General features: G+C 42.5%; 1 protein-coding gene across 3 annotated transcripts in view; it reads left to right on the top strand.

The window, feature by feature from the left end:
- Positions 1–3,751: 3,751 nt before the first annotated feature.
- The window catches only part of ano3 (anoctamin 3), a gene marked incomplete at both ends in the record, with an annotated part of 99,535 nt that continues 83,481 nt past the window's right edge, over positions 3,752–19,805 (top strand). For all 3 annotated transcript variants that reach the window (XM_084335321.1, XM_084335320.1, XM_084335319.1), the window contains one exon: positions 3,752–3,797. In XM_084335321.1, the coding sequence (XP_084191447.1) occupies positions 3,752–3,797 (46 nt within the window). The remainder of the gene's footprint in view (positions 3,798–19,805) is intronic.

The raw sequence follows: 19,805 nt of genomic DNA, 5'->3' as shown, positions 1-19,805 counted from the left end.
GTAGTGGGAACACAGCAGAGCTGGGTCCAGCTGGGTCCCCGACTGTAGGCCAGGAATGTTGAAGTGGAGGTCGAGCAGCGGGAGTGGATGGGGCCTAGGATTCACTAACCTAGGAATGGTGCGCTGGTCCTTCTTGCCCTCCAGGGCGATCAACAGCAGCTCCCCACACACCCACACTTCCCCCAATACTTCCTGGGCCCTCCCACACCCGATGGCAGTAAAGATGGATGATATATTCGCTCCCCAAAGCAGTATCCTTCGCGAATGATGAGTGGAGACCTTTCACAATAAACTATAGGCAGGGGGTGGGGAAAGGGTTAAATTGTAATAAACATTACCATAAGGAAAAAAAACATAAGGAAAAGGTTAGGCAAGATGCACATTAACAGACACGCACACAGTGGTCCCATTTACTTCTCCTTTACTTTAAGTCTGATGCACGTTACAAATGATCATACATCTATTTTTTTTTATCTACTTTTTCTCCCATTTTTCTATTTTTCTCCCATCCCAATTTCGTATCGTCCAATTCTACCCTCCCCTGTCTCGAACGCTGTTAGGCCATGCCTCCCACAAGCCGGCTGCAATGTGGACGAAGCCTTACATCACGTGTCCCCTCCGGTACTCGAGGAAGCAGCCGTCGCATCTTTTCACCTGCACAGCGCGATCTCTCAGCGTCGGGGGTCTGCGTGGGAGGCTTCCTGATTCTGCTGCGCAGGCGCACCAACCGACCTGTAGGAGTCGCTGTCCACAACGTCCGATCCCCACCCATCAGCTTCCCACCCCCTAATACTGCCAATTGTATTAGTATGAACGACCAGCCAAGCTGATAGCAATGCGGAGAGCTGGGCTCGAACCCAGCGTCTCCTGCATTGGTGGTGAGCGCCTTGCCCACTGCACCACCTAGCCGCCATTATCACACATCTATGAAAGTTATTTCCACACTGGGCACCTAGTGCTCTCGCTCTATACTACAGACTCAAGTTATTCCCACACTGGGCTAGACACAGTAATAACCTCTTCCCTTTAAGGGTTATCTACTGCTCCGCTTCTCTGTACAGTAGGTGGGGGAGAGAGGGGAGGAAGAGGGAGAGGGATAAAGGAGTTCAATGGGATTTTTATCAAAGAACACACGTTATTATTACACTCAACCAAAATGACAGTGGGCCCACGTTGCAAATAAAAGTCCTATCTATAGCCGGCTTTTCCCCAAAATAATAAAAGGTCGGGGCGCCCCTAAACACTGTTACCAGCGTCAGTTCAAAGCACTGCTTCTCTTCGCCCTTAAGGAGCCTGTGCCACACAGAGAGAATGTCTACCGATAAAGTTTCAGCACTCGGAGCGCTTGCTGCGGGCCCGCTCCCACCACCAACCGTCCGTGTGGTGAGATGGCCGTCGTGAGGTCCCGTGATAACAGGCAGCGGGGCTGGGTAGACGTTGGGCAGGTGACTGCTGGGGGTAACGGCTTGGAGGGGCTGGAGGAGCGTGCAGTGCAGTGACGTCCGCTGCTGGGCTGAAGGGGGTGGGGCGACATGCGGGCTAAAACTGGGCCCTAGGCCTAACTGAAGCTAAGCTGTGGGCTACGGCGACCCCCTGTCTCGACGGCTATACTTCAGCAATATCTACCACACTCTTCGGTAGTAGCTCGTCTGCTTCTTAGTTCACAAAGTCTCTTCCGCATTAACTAAAAGCTAAGCTATCGCATACTCATTACTAACCCGCTTCGTAACTGGGTTTTTATCTCGCGTGCTGATCTCCGGAGCTCCAGCTCTGTGCGTCCTCTTCCCTCCGTGGAAAACGCTGAAGAGGAAGTGCCTCCGTCGGCGCTGCGCCCTGAGCCCATCCTTCTTCACCTGTATCTCCCTGCCCAACGTCGTCACCAGCTCCCCCTGGTGGCACCTGTATCCTGTCCCACTATGAAGTGTCAATGTTATGATAGGAAGGATCAAGAGCGGTCAGCCGGTTATACAACGTCCTCGCAAACACAGGGAATGCAAGGAATTAGCGTTAGACACATTGAATTATTGTCAGACATATTCAGGTGTACATATATATCTATATCTGTATATACTCACGTTATTTAGACCACTGGTTATGGATTTTACATGTTCATACTTGTACCACTGTATATAGTCTTGCTGTACTGTATATACCTTTGTATATACATTGAAATGTGTCCATGAATGAGGAAATCAAATGCAAAATTGGAATAGAAATGACAAAATTCTTAATGAAAATAACGTGTATGTTTATTCATATAATATATTTGTTGTTGTCTCATGTTGATTCATAACCAACATGAGATTTTACTTGCATCCATTAAATTATTGCCGACCGAATTAATTACGTGTCATTTGCACATATTACACTGTAAAAAAAAGTTAAATAAAAAACAAGAAAAACAAGAAGTATTAATATTAATCACAATTGAATCCAATCAAACCAAAGGGGATATGTACACCGTTGTCAGATTGAATCAGCACCCGTAGCACTGTGTCCACCGAGCACTGCAGGGGGAGTAGAGATGGAAGTGACTCGACACGCGCTCTCTCTCCCAGGGACCCAAGGTTCTCTGACTGGAGGTGGCTAAGGGGCCACTGATGACCTTGAGATAGGACCAGTCACCTTGCAGATACAGCATATCCACGGATGATAACACTTTTTTTTTGTTGCTCTCACACTGTTTATTTGCTTGATTACGGCTATGAAATGCAAAATAAAAGTCCAAGCCGAACTGATGCAGCGATTATATAAAATATAGGCTTATTAAATTTGTATTGATCGTCCCTTGTTTGTCAGGGCCTTCGAATAAATGGGATAGGTGATTAATGATACCTATTTTCCATGTCAAAGAACGTCCACCATGCACGTGAATGTCAAAACCCATAATAAAAAATTATTGATTGTCAATGGAATGGATATTACTGTATATAAGAAAGAAAGACATGTAAGAAAGAATGTAATTAAAATAATTAAATGTCAAATTGTAGTAAAACAATATGAACAGGCTCAAATCAATGCTATACAACTCGCAGTCAATTTCGCAGAGTAAATTTTTCTCAAACTGAGTACATTTTACTCAAACTGAGGAAATGTACTGTGTATGTGCCAGAGGCTGCTTCGGTATTCATTATTTATATATGCCTACCGTTCTGAAACTGGCTCTGCTCTGAGTTCGTATAGAGTGTCAAGTGTCAACACAGTCAGGTAGCATATTGATTTGTTTGGGAGTTGTTCTTCACAATCACAGCTATCTTATTCTAATGCACCCCATGGAAGTGTATATAGACTCGCCAGAAAAAAGCTTGCGTCCATGTGGCTATAGCCTAGGTCAACTGTCCGATACACTGTATAGACGGTCAGCGACTCAGTGTTTTCACCATCTGGGACAGGCTGATTGGTGATGTAACAAATGATGTCGTTGTCCTCGCTGTCGAAAGTTAATCAGCTCGTGAAACGACCCATTAGAGTACGTCTCTCTCACGGTAATTGTACTCAAGTTACTGGGAAGCCGTGTTTCAGGAACCGCCCCTTACAGTACGTTACCATGACAACAGCCGTGGATGGGGGAGCACATTGCGGAGCTTAGACAGGTGTTTGGGGTTTGCGCATCGCTCGTGAGATCGTTTGGCAGGATGGGATCTGCAAAGAACACCTACGCAATCCCACCATAGTTTCTTGCATGTATTCTGCAATTCTGCTTTTCGAAATACGGAATATAATCTACGGCGGGAACCCGTCAAACGTCAAAATGGTGCATCACTCGGGGTCAATACAGTCCTTCAAGCAGCAGAAAGGTTAGTTTGCTGGTCTGTTCGTTTATTGCGTGCTGTCATCAAACATCATTTGACGTATGACTGCCTGCACTTTTTTCTTGTTAATTATTATTATTATTATTATTATTATTATTATTATTATTATTATTATTATTATTATTATTATTATTATTATTATTATTATTATTATTATTATTATTATTATTATTATTATACGGATTTGGAATAAGCTACAGAGTCACCAGAGTGACGCAGAGTTGGTGTTTTTGAGCGTTTCCAAATGTTAAGACAGGCTGAACTGAACTGGCTATAGCCCACAATAGGCTACATTGTCCAAACAGCCAACTACTGCAGGCTACCCTTTCCAAGAAACGTGAAGATATGAAGTAGCCCACTTACTTTATAAATGTAAATCCAATTTCTTGTGTGTGAAACAGTAGGCTGTACAAAAAAAAGTGCTTGGAACTGCTCCTTTACATTATAGCCTAGTGTTCGTTTTTAGATTATATGTGCAAGCAGTGATACAAATTAGGCTCTATTGCGTCAGGGCAGTGTTCTCTGAGAAATGGCATCCATTGCAAATATCTGGTTAGAAATTCCTATAAAAGTGGTCTCCATCATAATCCTTATGGCTGTGGAAATAGCTCCACTCAAGCTTTCTGGCAGTGGAAATAATTTGATTATTCTCGGAGAGGCTTTGCAAAGTTTCTGTCCTGCAATCTAATGGAAGCCTCCATCCGCAGGGTAAATGGAAAAAGGTAACGTGAGAAGGACCATTAAGCTCCAATTTATGCCTGTGTGAATTTGACATCTCTCAATATTTTGGTGCAGGAAGTATCTTAGTATTACAGCATTTGCCATGCAATGAATTGGAGCTGTTGGCCCACACATGTCCACATTCTTTCTGTATTCCCCCGCTTCTCTTGCTATCCTGTCTATAAGGAGCCTGTTTTCCCTGTGTGTGTTTAGTTCTGCCAAAACAAACAGATTCACTGGCTGCTCTCGCACGGTGGATGCTCTGATACAAATTGAATCACTGGTATATTTGGCACATTACATGCTTCCAGAGAGAGAGAGAGAGTGGTAATGCACACAGTAAATATTTATCCAACCATCAACCATATGTGTGCACTCCAGCCAGATTATATGGATGCGCTGTATTGATTTTGGAAGTAGGTCTCTTCAACGGGGCATTAGTGATACTGTAATGCTCTCTGTTAATTATTCACAGACCAGCTGTCCCTATCTTAAATCAGAGTATCGTAGGGAGGAGTTGTTGTTTGTGATCGCATTGACGAGTGCTCTTTAACTGTAATCCTAGTCTGTCTGTGTTGATTGAGCTGATGGGGGGTCTTGCTGGGATGATGTAGAGGTCAGCGGGGAGTGATGAGAGCAAAGTGAAACCATGATAGTTTTATCGAGGTATGCCTTGCTCAATACGTCTCAGCTGCCTGTAGCAAGTCAACGGTGAAGGTAGTAGACTAATGTACTTTTCATAGTTTCACGCAAAGAGGATGACTTTCAAAAGAGTAGAGGTGGAACGTGTGTATAATGTATCTTAGGATACAGTTACCCACTCATATGATCCACATGCTGCATCATACATCCATACAGGGATACATACGTCATGGGCTCACTTTGCTTTGTTTTAATATTTGTTTATGGTACACATCACATTCAAATGCAATATTGAATGACACCTGCGTGCACGTTGCATCTGTATATGCCAATTTTTGATGGAGCTATTTTTAGCCGAACCTATCCTGCATTCATGTGTAGCAGTTAGATCATAAGAGGACAAAGAGAAAGAGCTGAGCTGAGCACTAACGCATCCATTTATTATTATACGTTTTTAAACAACAACAGACAAGTACAAATGCTCCCAAATCTGAGAGGAAGACCAAAAAGATGCGTGTCAGCGTTTGAGTGCACGGCTCAGGAGTGTCGTGCAGAGAGATCAAACGCGTTGCAGTGGAAGGTTTGCACATCAATCCGTTTACATCTACAGTCCGGTTTCCATGGTTTTGAAGTCTGCCTGTCATTTTAGAACTGAAAATAATGTTGCTCTTTTCCTTTTATTTAGCCTGTTGAGTCTAATGATGAATGCATCTGGCATCTCCTTTTTTCTCAGCCCCATTGCGGTCCATATAGTAAAGACGAGGTAGTCTAGAACTCTGGATGAAGCACTGAATAGTTTTTATCTGAGACAGAGCGGCTGAAGCCTATAAGTCGCTCTGCCGGTCAGTCTGTCCAAAGATTTTAATCAGTTTTGTTTGCCACAACATAATGCATGATAGAGACATGAAATCTGCCACAATGACAGATATTGGTTTGCATCACAACAAATATCACACCAGCTTGGCCCAATAGTGGCGCTGCAATCAAAGGTCAAAGTGTGCAACTGAAATGCCATTACTTGTACACTGTAAGTCCAACTGACATGAGACTTTGTACACATGCAGAGCTATCCTTAGTCTATAACTTTACCAGTAGGACCACCCATGTATTCCAATGTGGATTTGTCCATACATGGCAAATAAAATCTCTGACTCTCTGATGTCTGCCATTTAGCATTTTTATTTTTTTAAATCCCGCTTTTTTCCCCCTACAATATACTCCTGCTCACAAACCCTGCTGTGTGGCATCGAGGGAACAAACTAACATTTAGAATTGTCCCAAATATAGAACATTAAAGATACATTCTCAGCGTTGCTGTCAAGACTATAGACTTTGATTTAGTCTCTCCAGTGTGTGTGTGTGTCTGTGTATGTGTGTAAGTACAGTCTGTGTGTGTGTATGTGTGTGCGTGTAAGTACAGTATGTGTGTGTGTAAGTACAGTGTGTGTGTGTCGCATGCGTGTTTGTGTGTATGTGATGAAGAGCTGTCTGAACCGTTGGTTGCACAACCATATGCGGGCCACCTGTCCTCTTATGCAAGCAGACAGATGGTTTTATAGAGACGTCAAGTGGGAGACAGATTTGGAAGAAATCCTACTAATTAATGGTAATGTGTTGGGCTGGACGATATGGAAAACATATCATATTGCAAGTCTTTTGACCGGTATTGCAATTGCGATATAAGGATTTACGATATTGGAGGAGTTTGTTTCTCTTTGCTTAACATTTTTTATTTTCACTGAACAAAGTATTAAAATTCGGTTATTTTCAGGGGGGCCTGTACCAAACAAAGATGACTTCTTATGCAGAATATTATTTGTATGACAGGGCATCTCTACAGCACCACATTCCTTAATTTAGAATGGTGTTTTGACACACAATTATTATTAACATAAAATATTGCAGCCTCCTGCAATTTGGATATTTCTCTATGTTGCGATTTCTATCAAATTTAAATTAATTGGGGCGCCCTCGTGGCGCACTGCATAGTGCCTCGCACACCTACGCGGCCGTCCCGGGTTCGCCTCCTGCTCCCGGTGACATTTGTCGCATGTCTTCCCCGCCTCTTCTCCCGTTCATCCTCTCCTCCTCTGTCGGTCATGTCTGACCATGAAAAGCAATAAATGCAAAAAAAATTAAAAAACCTACACATTCTTTTTTTAATTAATTGACCAGCCCCAGTCATGTGGTGTGAAACAAATTGGTATCATGCAACAAGTCAACCTGTTTGTAGCCAAGAGGAACACGGCCTATTCCTGTCAGTACCCAGAGTTCATGTTGTTTTTGTTGTTGTTGTTTATTTAATCATCCCGACAAACCGCCCAGTTCTGGGTCACAAGGCAAATAAAATCCCCTCCTGAACATGAAGTTGTTTACTGAATATGTCTAATTTACAGACGGTGGTGAAATGCAGGATGGATGCAGCAGTGGCTTTGCAGAAAATCACATGGCGTAGGAAGCAATCAGAGAGCGAAATAAGGAGATATGGGAAAAGAAATGGAGAGATTGACAGATTGACAGGAGTATGTGGAGCGGGTGGGTGGGGGGGGGGGGGGTTAATCTTCTGAAATTATGCAACTGTGGAGGTTGTGCCAGGATTGTATAATAGGGTCCTGAACCTATGACCTGAGATAGAATGTGACATCTGGGTAGACTGTTTGGCTCGGTTACATGTGATTACTGTCGACCATAACAGTGTCTCTACTACTGTGTTCATTCTCACATAAGCCTACAGTGTTGTCAGTGTTCCATTAGCTCTAGTCTTCACGTACTACTTTACCAAATGTGCAAGTAGCTTATTCCTACAAGTTTATTTCAGTTCAATTTAGTTTCTGTTTGTGTCAAAGTTGGGTCCAGTACCGATTAAGGGAGAATTAAGGTGGGCAATAAGACAGATGTTTCTGTCAAACATTCGTTGCAATCTCTAGTTTCATATGGTACCTCTATTAGCGCTGTAGCCTTAAAGGTCCCCTATTGTTCACTATTTGGGCAATTTTACACAATTCCTTTGAGTCTATGGAACACATCTGTATGTTTTGTATTTTTAATCAAGTACTTTGGTGCACCTATTTCTCCCCTTCCAAAGTACAAGCTGTTTTTGGCTGGGCTCCGCCCATACTAGCAATGTGCTTTGACTGACAGTCACACACACACACACACACACACACACACACACACACACACACACACACACACACACACACACACACACACACACACACACACACACACACACACACACACACACACACACACACACACACAGACAGACGGAGGACTACCGCAAACGCTAACGTTGATACACTATTGACACAAACGGATGAATGAACGAGGTCCTACTGCTAATTAACTAATTACGACTTATGTACTTACTGATTCGATACTTTCTGTGTCTTTCGGTCCCGAAGACTTGGTACAGGGCGGCTAGCTCCTTTCTTTAGCAACAGCCAGGAAATCACTGCAGCATGGAAAAGGCCATTTTTACAATAGGGGACCTTTAAAATGTAGCCTGTCAACATATTGCCAACCTATGGATATAAAATATCTCATATACATACTTTTATCTCGTCAAGTTATTGCTAAACTTTAGAGCAATATTTAGTCCCTTTCTCTTTCCCGGTAAGATAGGAAATGGTTGTATACAGTATGGATTCATCAAGTCAAGTCAAGTGTTCCTTTATTTATCCCCTTGGGGAATAGCATACGGTACCATTAACATCCAAATGGAGCCCACTAGAGCGCGTTAACGATTGGTAATGACGGCAGGCCATTATCTGAATTTCAATAAATTATTTGAAAACGTCCAAAATTAAAACCAAAACGTGGTAAACCAATTTATCGGTCAACCCCTAAAGTCAAGTCATACAGTATAATGATATATCAGGTCATTTCAACTTGATCTATGACTTGTTTGTTTAAGGGAATGCTTTATGAATTGTTTTACACCTAAAGCAGCAGTGATCAGTCGTAGCGATTGTAAATTCAACAACATAATTAGTCAGCTGGACTACAGGACTTCTTCCTGCTAACTTGTTGTACAGAACTTGTACGTTGCTTTGGATAAAAGCATCAGCTAAACCAAATTTGAAGCACTCATACAGTACTGGTACAGCTTGCTATTTAGTATTTTGCACCAGTTGGAAATAAATGGTAGGCTAAATGATGCACATCTAGCCCTCATTAGATTTGAATATTCAATGGGTTCCAATGACACCGTTCTGAGCGCTCCCCTCCCTGTTGCAGCGTCTGCTCTCTTTTGATATGGTGCCAAGGCGGCGGCTGAAAACACACATTAATTGCTTAGAAAACACTTCCGTGGGAGAAACTCCGAGACTCGCCTGGATTCCTGCCTCCGTAACGATAAATCTGGTAAAGGTTCTAAGAGAGTGTGTGTCTTTTTCTGCCTACTCTCTGCAGCAGTGCTGCCGTAAGATATCCCTGTATTAGGGGGGAAAACAACAATGGTGTCTGTGGCCCATAAAGAGCTCCTGCTGCACGGTGTTCCTCTTCTGAGGGCTGCCGTGCTGAGGAGGCCATGAGCCGAGATGAATAATTGAAAGTATATGGAATCGTAGGGAATGTAGAGGCATTCTGGGAAGCAGCCCACTGACCTGGATTCTTTTTTTCTTTTTTATCGTTGCTCCCATGTCCCTAATTTAGTCGTTATGCCAATTCCCTTCCTGGTCGTTGTGTTGCCTTACTGTCGGTCTGGGGAGGGTGTAGACTACATGTCTCCTCTGTCAGTCTGGGGAGGTGTAGACTACCACATGTCTCCTATGTCGGTCTGGGGAGGGTGTAGACTACCACATGTCTCCTCTTTCGGTCTGGGGAGGGTGTAGAATACCACATGTCTCCTCTGTTGGTCTGGGGAGGGTGTAGTCTACCACATGTCTCCTCTGTCGGTCTGGGGAGGGTGTAGACTACCACATGCCTCCTCAGTCTGTCTGGGGAGAGTGTAGACTACCACATCGCTGCTGTCGGGACAAAACCTCATAACTCCAAAAACCCAACTTTTCAGCAGATGAAAAAAACAAACACAGATTTGAGGGTGAATAGAGTTAGGAGGTTTAGACAGATGATCGGTTTAATGCTTTCCCATTGTTTAAACTTTGTAAAACCCACACACACATATGGAGGATGATCTACGGAGTTATATGAGGTTTTGTCCCGACAGCAGCGACATGTCTCCTCTGTCGGTCTGGGGAGGGTGTAGACTACCACATGTCTCCTCTCTCGGTCTGGGGAGGGTGTAGACTACCACATGCTGCCCTACTGGAACTAGAGGCTCTGATGATGACAAACTGTTTCCTGCTGGAGAGATATGAGTGGAACCAGGAGAGAGCTGTACCGGTGAGGCCGAGGTGGTCAGACAGCTGGTTTAGGAGCATAGTGTGGGAGACTGTGTTGAAGGCTAAGCACTCGCCTACCACCGCAGAGAAACCAGCTGTCAGCGGTACCTCCAGCTTGGTCAGTCATCCCTACGAACACAATTGTCAGTGTTCGCGGGTGCGAAGCCGGTGGGGTATAAGTCCTGGTCGTGGCAAACAGCGACTCCTACTTGTCGGCGCCTGTTCAGCAGGGTGGGGATCTGGGGGAAATAGCGTTATAACCTCTGCACGCGTTACGTTCCCCCAGTGAAACTCCTCGCTGTCAGGTGAAAAGAAGCGGCTGGCGACTCCATATGTATCGGAGGAGGCATGTGATAGTCTACTACACCCTCCCCAGGCCGACAGTGGGGCAATGCGCGCAACGACCAGGAAAATAATTGCCATAACGACTAAATAAAATAAAATAAATAAATTCAAATAAATACCATAGACTAGATTACTGCAAAAATTGGTTTGTTGAGGGTTGTTGAAGCAGTTTTTCTATCTGTCTTGGATTATGGAGGTGTGGTTTATAGAAATGCTGCTCCTTCCACTCTGAATTATCTAGAAACGGTCTAGACTAGAGAATCATTCTGCTCTCAGATGTATTACTGGTGATGGATATGGAACTCACCACTGGGTCCAGTATAATAAAGTGGGTTGGTCTTCTCTGGCAAAGAAGTGCAATAGAAATAGGTACAGTATCTGTTCATCTTTAACACATTGAGTGCCAACGACGAGAAATCTCGTTGTTGGCCGCCATGCGTTCAGTGCCAATGACGAGAAATCTCGTTATTTAATCGTTATTTCTTTTATTAGCGATATCCATTCATTTTTCATCAATCCAGCCTCACGTTATCATTGGGACTGTCTATGAGCTCGAAAAGGGCAAATACCGCCCCCTATCGTCTCCCGGATGGTATTGCACCCATTGGAATGGACTCAATGAAAATGCATGTGATAAGAAAACTCCGGATTTCACATTTTACTTCTCAGGCATGTAACCGGAGACTATTGCATTCATTGGGGCAACCGAAAGCAGCGTGGATGATCTGTTTCGAGGTCTAATGTTGGATCAATAAACGCGATCGATATTTGGAATGGCGATCAGGAATTGGAATAATCTTGTGTTGTGCTCGCCCTCTCATTGACTAACGTGCTGGCACTCAAGCGATAAATAGCCCACCCCATGCTGGCAATCAAAGTGTTTTGTATTTTTAATTTTTTTTTGACTGACTGACTGATTCTTAACACTTTGATTACCACTGGTGAACATGGTAAAACGTGGTTAAATGCCAGCACCCACTTCAATGATAGCGTTGTGAACGCATAATCTCTGTCTTAAATTATGGCTATGTGTCTAATCTGCCTGTCACTTATCAATGACTTGTTTGCAGTCAACATTGTCGAAACGGATTGTTTTTTAATCGGTTAATTTCCGTTTTATAGCATTTTGAAAAGCCCTCGTTTTTCAGGAAAATATATAGATTCCGTGATAAACGGCATTTACTGGAATATTCTAAAAACGGAATTGACTGGAATATTCTAAAAACGTTGTAATTTTTCGGCCTATTTATGAATCGTTTTCAAATAATAAACGCTAGATTATCGATAGTATATGTGTACTTATGCATGCTATAGAAGCGATCTGAAAAGTATATTCTCTCATTTCCTGATCAGCGAGCACACACACACACACACACACATATGGGACACGTTGATATATCTGTGAAAAAAGCTCTGATTACCCCAAGACTGGTAAAATAGATTCCTTACCTCAGATATGATGTTATCCAAAAAGATTATTCCAATTCCTGATCACCATTCCAAATATCGATCGCGTTTATTGATTCAGCGTTGGGTGCTGGAAATACATAATCCACGCTGTTCTGAGGGCCGGCGATCAACTTGGGTCTACTCTCTTCAGTTGGCTTGATGGAAAAGTAAAATGAGGAAACTGCCCCCCCCCCCCCCCCCCCCCCCCCTTCATCAGTCTAAACTAATGGGGTGCAGTTACACAGGGAGAGACGATAGGGGGCGGTATCTTCCCAATTGAGCTCAGAGAGACTCTGCAACACTAGCGTGAGGCTCGATTGATGAAATATGAATTCAAATCGCCAATAAAAAAAATACGACAAACACGCTATATAGCGTTGCCGGCACTCAACTGGCGGCATGAACTAACGACAAAATGCGTCGCTGGCACTCAAAGTGTTAAGGTCCCCAGAGTACAGACTGAACTTGGAAAGTCAGCCTTTTATTTGAATGCCCCAGCTTCTTGGAATGATCTTCAACTCACTCTAAACATGGACTACGGGTATTGCACTACCACCCCTGCAGGACCTATACAATAGGAGGTGCAAATCCAGAGCCTGTAGAATAATGAAGGACCCTCACCACCCCAATAACAGCCTGTTTAAGCTGCTGCGGTCAGGCAAGCGCCTCCGTATACACGCAACAAGAACAGAGAGGCTAAGGCTCAGCTTCTTCCCTCAGGCCATCAGAACACTGAACACTGATCTCTCCACACACAAGCACACATGAACACACACATACACACACACAACACAACATTGTGCACTTGCACTCACAAACGCACCACAGGTCACTTTAAACACACAAGAAAAGGACACTTTAAAGGAAGGAAAAGGACACTTTAAGAAATTAACTTGTTGTGATTGTTGTATCGGTATGTACATAGGATCCAGTGCCTTTAACTCATTGGTCACCAATCACGAGTATACTCGTTATTGGCCGCCATCGCTTGACCGCCAATAACGAGTAATATTCTGAATCTATACACTGTCACGGACCTCAGTGTTATCATTGGAACTCATTCTGAGACCTCGAGAGTGCAATGCCAGCCGAATCCTGCTAGGTGGCAATATCGCCTACCCTTTGAAACCTTATTTCACACTGTGTGTTACATTTTATATGATCCGGGCAGAGAATTTGGACCCCGGCAAGTGAAACACTTCATTCGAGCAACTTGATGCATATTTTGTGCTATTTCATGTCAGGGACCCGATGGACATCAATACTGGAAATCGTGATCAAACAATTGGTATATTCATTTTGGAATAACTCATAGCAAAGGTAAGGACTATATGACATCAATCCTACTTTGATCCTACAATGATTTCACATCGATCGCAACGATCAACGTATGTAGTATTCAAAACGTATGCTGTTGCTGACGATCAGAGCATCACAAAACACCCCCTCCCCCCTTTGATGCCTTCGTGATGAAACATAATACCTATTATATACCTTTGATTTGGAAATAATATCGTGTCCAGGCAACGCAAACGACATTCGCAAAATGCACATATCGCTCCATAACTCAGCTTCCAGGAATTAGCCCGGATCACTCTGAAACTATACAATATTCACCACGGGATAACACGCAAAATTTTAAAAAAATTACATGATGGACGACAGATAGTGACTGTAAATTGAGCCATAGTATTGTCTCCATAGCTATAATATAGAATATATATATATAGCTCTGCAAACATCGTGACGCACAGTGAAAATGCCTATCTTTTAAAGTGTGGCCCATTGACTACAGGGATGAGGATAATAGCTGGCGCTGAATGAGTTAAGCGATTCATTAACATGTCTATTTACAATATCTAGTATAGTTATCTTTTTTATTATTATTACTATTGTTTTTATTGCACAATCGAAGCGGGCATGGCCAACCGCATTTCACTGTATGCCCTGGTATGTATGTCATGAATAAAACTCTTGAATCTTGAATCTTGAAAACATCAATACTCCACTATCCTATAGTATGGACAATTTAAAAACATGATTACAAATCTCCCTGCTTCAGTTTGTAACTGTTTTAAATGTTGACCTTGTTGGCCACAGGTTTCACCCTAGGAGGCTGAAATTGGGCTTGGAGGTCAGGTGTTTGTGTGTGTGCGACTGTGCGTGTCAAGTTCAACACTGTTTGACAAACAATACCACTGACCCTTCAGCCAGAGACGTACCCCTCCTGCTGAATTGTTGTTCACAATTTGTAAGTTGCTTTGGATAGAAGCGTTCAGCTAAATTACTAAGGCTGCGGTTACACTAGGGCCATTTCATTTTCGTTTCATTTAGCTTTTCAGAACACTGTGTATTGGCAGGCAAGTAAGAGTTAAGTTAGACGTTGTTTTGTCTCGTCTACTATATACATGTAGTACAATGCCAAAGCAGTAGATGGCGATGTAGTTCATACATGAAGGCCATTTTCAACCAATCAGAAAGGTTGAACGAGACACTCCACATCCTGCTCAAAATCTCAAAAGCCACCATCTTTATACCTCGCATGAGCCATTTAGCCACATAGCATTTATTTTTCAGCAAGAAATAAAGTGCAATAAACAAAAACTGATTCACTGTGTGTTCTGCCTCATTTGTTGATGATTTGTTGATGAAACAAAACTAACATCAACACAATTGACCACCAAGAGCGGAGTTTAGTCTCACAAAAATATCGCCGATTTTGTTAGCTTACGTGCTAACGTGATTGGGATATGCCAGTATAACGGTATAGCATTGTGGCTAGCAGCGAAGTAACGTTAATGCTAGCAGAATGAATGGATGTAAACGTTATTTAACAGATTGCAGAATGGGTACAATACGGCTCAATACAAACAATTGTTAAGGGAATGCAGACTGTTGTAGCTTGTTATATTAATCAGCGTCCCCAGAGCGATAGTTCAACTTGACTAACAGGGTCTGAAACTAACGTTAGCTCACGAGCGACGCTAGCCAGCCAGCACCTGCGAAAACGAATGCCAAACTGATGATATCAGATGTTGATATCAGGAGCTATCAGCAGCTAGATAACATTAGACAACGCCTCATGTATTAAACAAAAGTGAATAGATGACTGGGCCATTTTGTTTAATGCTTGTTATGTTGAAAGAGGAGCTCTGAGCTGTTCATGCAGTCGACTCTTGCGTGGTAAGGGTTTGTTGACATGAAATGGGTCTGGGAGGGGGAGAATTTGGCATCGGTCTCTACTGCACATGGGCATTGGGCAGAGTGGCTCCGTATCCGGCTCGCGCAAATTACATGGTACCATTGTCGGCGAGTTTCCAAAACGAAAACACCTTTTCAGTGTTCCCGCTAGGGAAACGCGTTTTCCTGCCAAAACAGCGTTTCTTTTTAACTTGGACATGCAAACGTAATCATTCAGCAACAAAAACAAAAACCCCAGTGTAACCATGGCCTAAATGTAAATAGTGTGTGTTCATGCCAGTTGGCTAAAAGGGGGCGTGGCAACGAGGGTGGCCTATTGTAAAAAGCAGCTACTGTGAGTTCACGCTTGTTTTTTTCTTCATCTGTGTTTTTGTCCTATTTATTCAATGTCTAATTATCTAAACTGATTTTCTTTTCCTTTATCTTCATTTAGTGTTATTTTTTGTATCTGTTTTAATATGCCTGTATCATTGCAAATGAGGGTAAATCTCAACGGCTTTTTGAGAATAAATAAAGGTTTGAATGAATGAATGAAATCCATTCATTAACATAACAGCCTGGATTCTGCACCCACCCACTTCCTCCAAAACAGTGTGCGGAGAAACAAGAGTTGCAGATTCCAGAATGCATTCAGATCAGCTCAGTTTTCCAACGTGCCGTGCGCAGATTTCAGAACGCAGCGGCCCGCCTGATCTCAAACCTACCGAAGTCGGCCCATGTCACCCCACTTCTTAGGGACCTGCACTGGCTCCCCATTGCTGCACGAATCCGCTTCAAGGCCCTCGACCTAGCATACCGTGCGGCAAAGGGAACTGCTCCCGCCTACCTCCGGTCAATGGTCTCTAACTACACACCCTCAAGACCCCTACACTCTGCATCTTCTGGCCGCCTCAGACCTACTCCTATCCAAGCTCCGGGAGGGTCATCAAAGAGAAGTCGCCTATTCTCAGTCCTTGCCCCACAATGGTGGAATGAACTACCCACCCCAGTTAGGACAGCCGAAACACGTCCAATCTTTCGCCGTCGACTAAAGACGCACTTCTTCAACCATTATCTGAATAAAAAAAAAAAAAATCTAACCCTAACTAACCATACTGTCATGCACTTATAAACTAACCTACACTGTAGCACTCAACACTTTGATGAACATTGTTACTCAGCTGATAGAGTTGTGCTCTTCCTGATGGCTTGTCGTACAGAACTTGTAAGTCGCTTTGGATAAAAGCGTCAGCTAAATGACTAAATGTAAATGTAAATGTACACAGAGCACTCGACTCATTCCCAAGACCCACTGTAGCTAACTGGCTAATAGGATAGGCTTCAACAACGACCCACTTTCTAGGTTTTTGTACCCAGAACCAAGCAGCCGTCGCCCATAAGGGAGGGAGGCATGTCGCTGCAGCAGCAGAGAGACGCCGTAACGCTTTTCTCAATAACTGCTTGAAGATATGGGGTCGTTTTGACATAGATGCTGCCAAAATCCAGATTTTGGAAGTTGGAAATATCCATGCAGCGTTGCTATTTCCAATCCGGAGTTTGCTGCGTGGATATTTCCAACTTCCAAAATCTGGAATCACCCCCCCCCCCCAACAAACACACACACAGAGGAACAATCCTATGACGCCCCAGGCTTATTCGAGTCATTTTGGTTGAGCCATGAGATTTACATTTTTACATTTAGTCATTTAGCCGACGCTTTTATCCTAAGCAACTTACGAATTGTGTGCAACGTGTCAGCAAGAGGGGTACAACTCTGGCAGCTTAGGGTTAGTGGTGTTAATTGAGTGCTTCACTTTGAGTACATAGAATTATAGACATAGTAGCATAGACATAGTAGTATAGACATACTGTAGTAGCATAGAAGTATAGTCGATTGTAGTATAGGCATAGTAGCATAGTACATAGTATAGATATAGTAGCATAGTACATAGTAGTATAGGTAGGTATAGTAGCATAGTACATAGTAGTATAGGCATAGTAGCTTAGCAGATATTAGATAGTAGTACAGACATAGTATATAGTAGATCAGGGGTGGGCAATTATTTTTCCCAGGGGGCCGAATGAGCAACTGAAAATATGTTGGGGGGCCGGGCCAAAATTCCAAACTCAATTATGCATAATATACATTTTATTTCTATATAAAAAGCAGTAAATTGCATTGTTTTGACCCCTGGTAAGAGTGTATGTTGTTATTTGGCAATTAAAAGGTGAGGTTAGCTTTCAAAAATATCATTTATTCAAATAGAATTTATTTCCAAAATGATAAACAAAATGTCAAACATTAATAACAAAGGGCATTTTGAGTTTCATATACTATTGAAACAAGGATTTTCTTAGCTTTCTAAAGACATCACATCATCTCATAGCAAAAAAAAACAAGACATGTCACTGAACTGTGTAAAGAAAAGTGTCCCAGTTTTGTAGCCTTTTTTACTTTACATGCCTATATTAAACATTTTATGTTTTCAGAACTGTCCAAAAAAAAGAAAAAAAATATCAAGTGTCCCATTTCACTTGTTATATTTCCACATTTTAGTGTTTTTCAGTTCTTTTTTTTCATTCAGTGTGAGAAATCCAGTCTCTGTTGAGCTTTAACAAGTCCATCAAAGTCAGGTTGCATGTCTGAGGTGGAGATGCGAAGCACAGCTGCCAGATGTTCATCAGTGAGAGAGGATCTGTACCTGGACTTGGTAAACGTCATGACTGAGAATGTCTGTTCACATATGTAGGTGGATCCAAAGAGAACCAACATCTTCTGAGCATGTCTCCTAAGCGTATATTGTGCGTGTGAACGTTGACATGAAAAGAAAAAAGTAAAAAAAATAATAATAATAATATTAAAAAAAATATTGTTTTTAATTAAAAAATTATTCTTTAATTATCGGCCCGCGGGCCGTACAATGCCCAGGTCTGTAGTAGATAGTATAGACATAGTACATAGTAGATAGTAGTATAGACAAGGTAAGAAGGTTTGTTTCTTTTTTCTTTCTTAATCTTTCTTGATTAACAAAACACCCAGTCTTACACAATCGTTTGTACACAAGTATACACAGACACTATTATAGACAGAACACAGTGTGGTGTTGGACACAGTGTACACGGTACACACACACACACACACACACACACACACACACACACACACACACACACACACACACACACACACACACACACACACACACACACACACACACACACTATTGTACTATTATAGACAGAACACAGTGTGATGTTGGACACAGTGTACACACACACACACACACACACACACACACACACACACACACACACACACAGAAAATCCTTTTAATCTGTTATCACAACACTTTTATGGGCAAGCTGCCCAGGAAAGAGCCAAATCCTGGGTCACGACCTTCCCTGAAACTCTGCCAGCTCCCCTTCTGGTGAGCAGACGGCTTGGGTGTGTGTGTGCATGAGAGTCGGGGGCCTGTGTCATGTTGAGGTGTTAAATAGCAGATTTTGAAGTGTGTTCTCTCTCATCATCACACTGTGTTCTCTCTCTCATCATCACACTGTGTTCTCTCTCTCTCATCAGCACACTGTGTTCTGTGTTCTGTAGGGCTGTCTTAAATACTTCGAAGCTTCGAAGCTTCGTTCGATGGCACAAGCTTCGAACATTTAAAAAAAAAATCGAAGTTAAAAAAAAAGAAGAAAAAAAAATCACTTTTATTTTAATTTTTTCTGTTCGAAGCTTGTGCCATCGAAATAACGTTCATCCATTCAACTAGCTGCTGTACTGCTATGGTAGCTAGCCTAGCCGCAATGCTATGGCCGATCCCATTCACGTTAGCATGTAAGCTAACAACAAGAGCTTTAGGTTTAGTCTCTCGCTTTTTGAGAGACATAAACTCTCCACTCTTGGTGGTACATTGTGTTGATGACTCTGCACCCCCCCTTAACAACTGTTTGTATTGAGCCGTATTGTATTGTACCCATTCTGCAATGTTAAATAACGTTTATCCATTCAACTAGCTGCTGTACTGCTATGGTAGCTAGCCTAGCCGCAATGCTATGGTCGATCCCATTCACGTTAGCATGTAAGCTAACAACAACAGGTTTAGTCTCTCGCTTTTCGATTTTCATTTTTTATTTTTTACTTCGATTTGTGTGTGTGTGTGTGAACAATCCACTTTATTTATAGAGCACATTTTAAAACAACAAAGTTTACCAAAGTGCTGTACAAGTCCCACAACATAAGATAAAAAAATAAAAAAATAATAAAATAAAAAGTTTTTTTTTAAATCGAAGCTTCGAATTAAAATCG

Source organism: Notolepis coatsorum (assembly GCF_963971535.1).
Source record: "Notolepis coatsorum genome assembly, chromosome: 18".
NCBI classification, from domain to species: Eukaryota; Metazoa; Chordata; class Actinopteri; order Aulopiformes; family Paralepididae; genus Notolepis; species Notolepis coatsorum.
This window is presented reverse-complemented; position numbering and strand designations above follow the sequence as displayed.